Raw genomic sequence first — 9482 nt, 5'->3', positions numbered from 1 at the left:
GTTACCAGTGCTGTGGATTTGGGTGACAAGCATATGGAAGGAAAAAAACTCTCATCATCTATTTCTTCAGGAGCCCCACTGAGCAGGAAACAGGGCAGCACCGTCTTACTGAGATTGAATCTGAATGCAAGCTGTGCATTAACACCCCACATGGAACCCTTAAGTCCTTGAGAACAGCAGCAGTATTTAATTAACTTAAGCTTTAAATACTGTCTAGTAATAGCCTAAATTAGCATTGAGAAGTAATAAAGAGCACGAATTCAGTAATTTTTATAGTACCATGGTACACAGGCATAACATGTGAAAGATTTGCAGTACAGGTGTTGTTGGTTTTCTATGATTATCATTATTTTGGGAGGCTGTTTTTTCACTTTTTCTTGTTTCTTGTATTTATTTGGATTTTTTTAAACTTCAGTGGCGCCCTTCAGTTTTACAGCATGTGGGGGATATCCCACCCTTCTGAAAGATGTCTACATCCAAGCAGATGAATGCACCTAGGCTGTCATAGACATTGTGAAAAAAACAATTAAGCATTTTTATCCATATTTGCTACAATTTATTTTGCCATTTTAAACATGTCACATATCAGTTTAAGAGGTAAAAGATACTTATTGAAAGCTGAAACTTTTCCTGTCATTAAAAAAATAGTCAAAGTAATAACCTTTACCTGAACAGCATTATGTAGGTTGAGGCCAACCCAAGAGTGTCAGACAGCAAGTGAACTTGCTTTATGAAGGTATAATCCTTCTGAACATGTGATTTACAAGCAACACCAAAGTATTGCTCCTTCACAATTTCAATGCAACTGCTTACAAAGAAAAAAGAAAGAAAACATTTGGTGTGAACACACAACAGAAAACACTCAGGCTAAAAAAAAGAAGCCAGACAAACACTAAGATGTACAGATGAGAAGGCACAACATACATGTTCAAGGTGGAACTTGGCAGAACACATAAAAAACATCTTTTTCCTTCAGCCTTGCCCATCTGTGATTAACAAACAAAAACAAGCACACAGCACCTGTGTTCTCTCTTCTTAATGTCAGGTTACAAATACTGCAAAGCAGCTCTGATCTTGCACATCTTCCAAGGCAATGTTCTGTCTTTCTGAAAGGCCAATGTATTTTGTATAGCTCTGAAGATGGATTCGTGACTGTCAAAAAATCCATCTGGTTTCTAAAGCTGCACAAACATTGTTTTATTAAATAGCAAAACAAAAATATTTGACTTAGAACTAGACCCATATGTAATCAAGCACTGACAACTAGACATTTGCAACACCATTGGCATCTTGACATAACATTCTGCGTACAACTTTGGGCATCAGTTAGAACATTATGTCATCCAGCCCATCCTCCATGAACTTCTTGTAAATTGCCATAAACTTTGCAACAAATGCTTCCAGATGATAAATGGCTTTGCTGCCCAGTTGCAAGCGGTGTTCATAGAAGGCCGCCATCTGTGCGACTTCTCCTTTCAGTTGTCCATCACAATTATTTAGAAGTTCTGTCAAGAGACCCTAAAATGGGAAAAAACAGGGCAGTATTTGAAAAATTATGTATTATTTGTTAAGAAGATAACCTTAGTTCTCTGAAAATAGCCAAGCATTAACCAATAGTTCACTCATTAATCCAACAGAAAATATATTAATTTACTGGGATAATTTATGCCTTAATAAAAGAAAATTAATTAACCTCATCTCCAAACACTATAACCTCTACTCCATGTAGGAACATGACCTGAGGAGAATTCCTACCAAGACAGGAAGTGTATTAAAACCACTTAGTAATATCTTGACAGCATCAAGCACAAAGAGAAACAACATTAATAAAAACCAAGAAAAAGGTTATTTAGAATTTAAGTGTCTCTGTCTGCATTTATGAACGTATTTATGTGCAGACACACAAGACAACTTGACTTCAATACTTTAGTCATTACAAAACCCCAAAATGCATTATTTTACAGGCAGCAATAAAATCGTCGCAAATCCATCTCAATTAAAACAGCCAGGATTAAGTGAGAAGTATCCCTAGACTATTTCAAGCTTATGAAGAGGGAGTGAGTAGAGAACATGCACTTTTTTCCTCTCAAACACAGCAATGCAGGATCTACTAACCTACTGTAAGAAAGGAAAGGTAAAGAAACATCTAAGTACCAAAACCATCAGAAAGCAGAAATTTGTTAATGTGAAAAGAAATTATGTCTGATGGCAAAGCAAATATTACTAGGTTAAGTTGCAAACATTATTTTTGATCTTTGTTCTACTCTAGCTCTCTTCAGTATCCTTTCACCCTCCTTAAAATAAAAACATGTACATCCCACTTGCTTTTTCCTCCCAAGATGACATTTGTCTTTGAATAGTCCTGCTGGACACCTCTCTCCACAAAGATATAGCAAATAATGAACTTATAACAACAAAACTTATAAAAGAAAACCAATCATATAAAGATTAGCCCACAGAATTATACAATCATTAAGGCTGTGAAAGACCACCAAGATCCTCAACTATGCTTTAATATAATATAGTAAATGGCCTGAGAAGTGAAGGGGACTAAGAATGTCCTCCTTTTTTTTTTACTCAGCTATGATGCTGTTTTCCTTCAACCACTGAACAAGTTTTACTCTGTTTGGAAAGGACACAGCTTTTCATCAATATCTGGATAATTTATGATGTTTTGGTGTATTTTTTTTTAAAGCTTTAGTTGAGACAGTCACGATATTAAAATTTATAGCACATTAAGATCTAGATAGCTGAATTACCTTCATTATAATCTCAGGAGGGATGCAGTGTGTCAGGAGTTCATAAAGCCGTCCACGGACTTCTAAAAGCCTGTTGGAAAGACACCACATAATATGAGAAGTATGATCCCAAAGCATACTAATGTCTTTCAAAACTAATGAAATACACTGCAGGAAAAGAGGCAATCCAAGCAACATCTCTTTTCTGCATTTGGTTTTGGGTGTTATTTTAAAACCAAAAGCATTGCATGAGTCAATTTCAATTCAAAGGCTGCATATCACCTTTTACTCAAAAGATAAATGATACATACTCTAGTTACAATGGTCTCAGTTAATCTAGAAGCTACAAGGCTATCATAATTTGTCTCAGGATTGTTTCCCTTTCATTTTTCTTCATATCTAATGTTATTCATGCTTAAGACTAGTGACTAATTTACTACAGCCAGAGAGTTCCTTTATGCTGTTTTTCTGTCTTCATTGTTTATAAGGGTAAGACAATTAGCTGGCAGAGCTGACACAATTAGCCAAAGCTCAGCTTTTGAAAACAGAAGGGCAGATGCTACAAGCATTTAAATTAAGTAACATCTCATGCAAAGAATACATGGAACAGGCTAAAAGGATCAGACTTTGGGAATAACAGTGAGATGGACACAGAAGTCATCTCCTAACATGCTCAAAAAAAGCAACAAATTCTCCCTTTCAGTTCTTTTAAAAAGGTGGTTTATGCTAAAGATGGTTGAAGATAAACTTTATGTAAAACAAACAAACCAGAATGACCATACAACACCCACGACTCCCACACCAAAAAAAAAATCACCCAAGCAGGAAACAAAACATGCAACTGAGCCTATGGTCATTTTAGATTAAGCTTTGACAAGGAAAAACAACAGTTCTTCAGTTCCTGATACTCATTCAGCCTTCTCTGGCAATTTTAAAGCTCAGCTCTTCTGGCTGCAAACTACCAGCTCCAGTAGAAATACAGAAAATTACACGTAACTGGAGACATCATATTTTTGAATACAACTTTTTTTTTTTTTAGGTTCCACAGTACATGGAAAACACCATTTATAGCTCTTAACAAGTGCACTAACCTACCTTTGTGGTGTCTGTTGACCAACAATAGCATTTGCAGTTTCTCTCAAATAAATTTCCCAGTCCATCTCAGGAATGTCTTGATCAGCAGTAAAAGGATACCTAAAAAATAGTATCTTTTTAGAGATTACAATCTAAGCAAATTGTTGCCTATTTTAACAAGGCCTTCGAAGCAAGGTCATTTATGTGTCTGACAGTAGAACTTACATTAATTTTTGCAGTGACTTACTGTTGTACTCTGCAGGACTCACACATAAGTAGTGCTTTCCGAAGGTTCCTGCCAGATTTCTCTGCAATCCTTTGAGCCAGTTCCTGAGGAAGAGTCAGGCCTTCTTTCTTACACACACTGGACAAGACATGGCAGATCTAGAGAGTAAACAGATAGCAAGGAGTACAACACTTAGCAAACTGATCACCATCAACAGATCTTCTGTTAGAAAGATTTCTGGACCAGAGATGGACCAGTCTTTCATAAGCCATGCTTGGAAAATCATCCAACACAAAGGAAAACTAGGTCATTATGTGAAAATAAAATGTAAGTCCACAGCAAGAACTTGTTTAGTAAGAATTTTATAGTAACTTATTTTTGCCTCTGTTTCAACGTACATCTTCAGTGCTGGGAGCAGGCACTCGTACAGCCAGGCATCTGCTTTGAATGGGTCCTATAATTTTTGACATTGAGTTGCAGCACAGGATCAACCTGCAGGTCGCCATGTACTTCTCCATTGTTCTTCGCAAAGCATGCTGAGCGTCTTTAGTAAGTTTGTCAACTTCTGTTAACAGCACCACTGAAAAAAGGATTAAACGTAATGGGGTTCTGTATTAATATCAAATCTTTCTAAGAAAAAAGTACTTTTGACATACAAGCCATAACACCAAAATAAGTGATAACACGCAGAAAAACACAGCATGGTTCCACAGGCAGGAAAATAAAGATCAGGATTACTTGCGTGCCTTTTTGACTGTACAATCTTCACACAATGTACAGGTACAAACAAAACAGTGAACTGAAATCTCCCCACGTTTAAAAAGTATTTTGACTGGTTTTAACTGTTTTACTCACCTTTAAAATCTCGTTGAGTACTTGTCTCAAGCTGCTGGGACTGTGCCACTGTCTTCAAGAGCTCCTGAATTACCACACGGTCATTGTTTCCCGCATCACTGTACCAGGAATTTGAATAAATGTTTTAAAACAACTTCATATTGCATATAAAATACATGCTCCAAAAGTCAACTAAATGCACAAGAATGCCAAAAGAATTCAGAAGCTGCTGAGTTAGAATTAAAATAATACCCATATACTTTGTTGAAAGTTACCTCCTCTACAATAAAAACAACCCAAAGTTTATGCAGGTGCAACTGGCTTAGTAGCACTTTATTCAAATGTACTAAATTAATTGTTAACTATTTTATTAACTCATTAAAATAGAACTTATTTTCTTCAGATGAAAAACCTAAACTTTTTTTACCTAGTTTGAACAAGGACACACAATGTGAACCTTTTTACTCATGGGAATAACAATTAAGCCTAATCCTGTAGTAGGATGCCTGACTCAAAGGACTGATGTAAATGCAGGGCTTTATTCTGCAGAGTCTGTCCCAGAAATTCACTTCCTCTCCCTGTTAGCCATTCACCCCATTCCATGTTACTCAAGATGCACATGACTTCACCGTTGTTATAATTCAGTCAAATTTCACAGGCCATTGCACAGCACAGAGGTTTACTGTCTGGTCAGACATAAACATGACAATTGCTCAGTCACCAAAAGCCTACAAATCAGGATATTAATCCTTAATGAAAACTCAGTAGTTTTGTGTTTAAATTGAAATATAATTATTTTATGTTTCAAGCTCTAAGTACTCTATACAGAGTAACAGGAAAAGTGCTAGTAGTATCAGGTTATCACAGCTGGATCGAATGGTCACACATTACCAAAATGACATAATCAAAACAGTGATTACCAATAAGCCTCAGCTTTTATTGATATTAGCTGATAATTATTTGTGGCTGTATTAGAACACCAGCAGATACTCACTAATCAATAAACAGATTAGCTGAAGAATGAGGAGACCTGGCAGTGCAGAATAACTTCTATATGGCAAGGCAGCATGAGCTATGGTTTAGCAGTAACCAACACCACTCAGTGCACAATGACATTCACTCATTGTGATTTAAAGCAACATTATGTGGTTTCAGGTAAATACAAAAAATATTTGCCTTAGGTCTCTGAACTATCACCAGCAATTTCATAACAGCCAAAGAAGATGTAGATAGCTCCCATAGAGCTTCTGTTGTTTAAATCAATATCAGACCTCACTCAATATCAGACCTCACAGGATCCACAGTATGTTGTGGTGATCTTTCCCATGCTCTAAACACTTTATTTGGAGAGTTACAGGGTAAGCCTTTCTTTTTTTAAAATTCTTTAATCTTTGTATTTGTGAGGAAACTAATGATATGGAGGTGTTAGTTCGTTCTTTATTTCAACTGAAATGGTGAAATCTATCAATCCAGAATTGTCTCTTTTGCCCATTCCTCAACATCAGCATGCTTACGTAGCCAGTTCAACAGAACATTTCTGCTTAAAGTATACAGCAATCCAAATTTTTGTTTATTCAGAGTTGTTCAATTAAAAATCCTCTCCCTGCTCTCATTTGCAGACCAAACCCATAGACCATTACCTAACCTGCTCAGGAAACATATCAGGCAATCAGTTCCTCATACACCCAGGCTGAAGGCACTCACAACGCAGCCAGTGGCTTACCTTTGAAGTGAGGCATTTTTACTGCACACTTACCTTGGGTTAACTTCGAGGTGATAATTACTTGCAATGGTGCTAATTTCAATCTTCTTCTTAGAAGGTGCCTATGTAGAAAATAAGCACATAAATTTTAAGAAAGTGTTCTAAAAATCTCTTAGAGTTTACACCTGGCTAAATCACAGGAAAACCAAGAGTCTCAGAGATCAAAGAACTCTTGAGACACAGACTTAACTTATCTCCTACAATCCCAGCCCCACTTGCAAAGAAAAAAGGAATACTGACACATCATCCAGCCAATAAAATAGCAACAGCAGAGGTCCAAAATGAACTGTAAACAATAAATTAAAAAACCCACTCTGAACAAAAAAACCTATGCCACAAGAACAGCCAACCAGGCACAGAAAACAAGAAAGAACCGCACATCCTGAAGGCCTGAATAACATCTGGAAAATAATTTGTTCATATAACCTAACTGGTATGACTAATTACATAAAAAGGTTGAAGATACTGAGTGCAAGATAAAAACTAATTTTTAAAACTCAAAAAACTACAAAGGTCTCACAACAGAAATATGTATTTCCACATTACTTTATAGGAGATGGGATTTTTTTTTTTACCGTTATACTCTGATGCTCAATCCTCAGTTTTTCCACTCCTGCACCATATAATTCCTTTAACAAACACATTATTCTTGTCTTTTTTCCAGCTCCTGATGGTCCATACACCAACAGATGAGGAAAGTCACCACACTGAACCTGAACAAAAAAGAAACGAGATCAGTCAGTTAAGACAGTATTTTCCTTATAAGATCATTTACTCTTCCATTTTCACCCAAGTTTACATTAAATGACTTTTCCAGCTCCATCACAACATAGCACCTACAATTAAAACTGCTGAAATCCTTTCCTGCAGCAACATTTACTACAGATCATCATATTTTTCTGACAGCCATGTGCAACCCTTTTAACTTCAAACATCCCACTGCTCAAAAAACACCCCAAGCAAACCAACAACAAAACAAACCCCAAAACCCCCACTCCAACATTTATATGCTTCCCACAGTTAACAGAGTGACAGCTGTGAGAAACAGAAAAAAGGGCTGAAACAAAGTTTAAAGCAGATGCTTATATAAGTAGTTATGATATACATACATATGTACATATATACATATACAGAGATAGATATATAGATAGATATAGATACATACATACATGCATACATACGTATTCATACACACGTTTGGGAGTTTATTTCCTGGAAAGCTAAAATGCTTGACTTGGAGCACATCTGATCATACCCCACAGAAAGCACTTAGATGAGTTAGATGTCACTCATCCCTGAGGAAGTGCATGTGCCAGTCGGCACATCTGGCAGGGGAAGCAGTGCTGACTTTCATTCCCAACTGCTCGCCTCAAAAGTTTCTGCTAACATAAGGCAAACAAGCCAAGCCCTGTTCTCGGGGACACTGAAACCAGCAGGAAGAACATGTGCACCCACTCCCGAAAGAGCCGAGTCTCTGATTCCCGCGCAGCCTTTCCCTCGGCACCAAGGCCGCGCTCCCAAGCAGGGCGCGATGCCGGGACGCTTCCCGCGGCACGGGCGCTGCTCGGAAAGGCAGGGCCTGCACGGAGGGAAAGCTGCTGACCCCGGCCCCACAGAGCAGCGATACGGGCCCCCAAGGAATCCCAATTATAGCACGGGTCAGGCTGGAACGGACCACGGTGGCCCCATCTCCCAGAGCACCGGGTGCAGGATTGCATCCAGAGGGTTCTCGACTATCTCCAGTGACGGAGACTTCACAGCCACTCTGAGCAATCTGTTCCAGCGCTCGCACAGTAAAGTTTTACCCCCCTTATTCAGGGGCAATGCCGACTCCGGGGGATTCTCGCTGCGGGGAGGAGAGGACCCAGATGACCTGGAGGCCGGCGGGGCCCCGGGCAGAGTCCGGCGGGGAGGGCGCCGGGCAGAGCCGAGCCCGTGGCTCACTGACCAGGTTGCGGAGCCGCGCCGCCTGCTCGCGGTGGAAGTCGAGGCGGCCGAGGGCGCCGGGCCGGTGCTTGTCCGCCCAGAGGCTCATGGCGCTCCCGAAGCGCGCGGGACTGCAGAGGGAAGCGCGCGCCGTACGGCGGCCGCCAAGGGACAGACCCCGGCGGCGGCCCCGCCCCCGCGGCTCCCTCAGAGCAGCGCGGCGGACGCGCCGCAGCCCGGCCCAGGCGGGGATCTCAGCGCCGCCCCCCCGGGTCGCGCCGGAGCTGCGAGGTTTTCTCTTCCGGAAGGACAGAGACACCCCCTGAGCCTTGGCAGCGACAGGCGCTGTGCTCCCTGGTGGCTTTGACAAAAGCGCCCCTTACCAAACGCTGCGCAGGGGATTAACTCTGCCCGCCCGCCCAAAACAGCGCGCTGCCTCCCCGTCGGGGGAGCGAGCCCTCCGAGCCCTGTCTGAAATCATTCCTCTCGCGGCTCATTTCAGGGAATCACAGGATCAGTTAGGTTGGAAAATACCTCTGAGACCCAACATCACCAACTTAACCAGACAGCACTGAGTGCCACATCCAGTCTTCCCTTAAACACCTCCAGGGACAGTGACTCCGCCACCTCCCTGGGCAGCCCATGCCGATGTTAAATCGCCCTTTCTGTGGAGAAATTCGTCCTAATGTCCAACCTAAACTTCCCCTGGAGCAACTTAAGGCTATAAAGACTTGGTCGAGGGAGTTTACAATGATAATTTGGAATGTGCAATCTCCAAAAGCCCATAACACCTAAAAAGGCTTTTTATTGTTGTTGTTGTTGTTGTTGTTATTATTATTATTATTATTATCTTATTAACATTATTTTTCATTTATAATCTTGTTATTTTTTTTTTTAGTTTTTATTTGGTGGAGTCATCACT

The 9482-nt window shown here is 40.2% G+C and overlaps 1 protein-coding gene across 1 annotated transcript; it reads right to left on the bottom strand.

Annotated features, from left to right (window-relative positions):
* Window positions 1–456: 456 nt before the first annotated feature.
* RFC3 (replication factor C subunit 3) lies at window positions 457–8723 on the bottom strand. Its single transcript, XM_009102876.4, has 9 exons — window positions 8583–8723; window positions 7210–7347; window positions 6629–6696; window positions 4894–4991; window positions 4437–4618; window positions 4060–4196; window positions 3834–3932; window positions 2760–2829; window positions 457–1518 (listed from the first exon to the last, which is right to left on the bottom strand). Exons 1-9 carry the CDS (start codon window positions 8667–8669, stop codon window positions 1327–1329), a joined length of 1071 nt encoding a protein of 356 aa, XP_009101124.1. The 5' UTR covers window positions 8670–8723; the 3' UTR covers window positions 457–1326.
* Window positions 8724–9482: the final 759 nt, after the last annotated feature.

The sequence above is a fragment of the Serinus canaria genome, chromosome 1, assembly GCF_022539315.1.
Source record: "Serinus canaria isolate serCan28SL12 chromosome 1, serCan2020, whole genome shotgun sequence".
In the NCBI taxonomy this organism is placed as follows: Eukaryota; Metazoa; Chordata; class Aves; order Passeriformes; family Fringillidae; genus Serinus; species Serinus canaria.
The sequence above is the reverse complement of the archived record's forward strand: the minus strand, read 5'-3'. Positions and strand labels throughout refer to the sequence as shown.

Excerpts from the sequence above, each read along its gene's own strand:
- RFC3 (XM_009102876.4), bottom strand. The coding sequence starts at position 8,669 with ATGAGCCTCTGGGCGGACAAGCACCGGCCCGGCGCCCTCGGCCGCCTC. Across the intron at positions 7,348-8,582 it reads CGGCGCGGCTCCGCAACCTG|GTTCAGTGTGGTGACTTTCC; the intron begins GTCAGTGAGCCA and ends TTTTTTGTTCAG. Across the intron at positions 3,933-4,059 it reads GAGTCCTGCAGAGTACAACA|GTATCCTTTTACTGCTGATC; the intron begins GTAAGTCACTGC and ends ACTATTTTTTAG.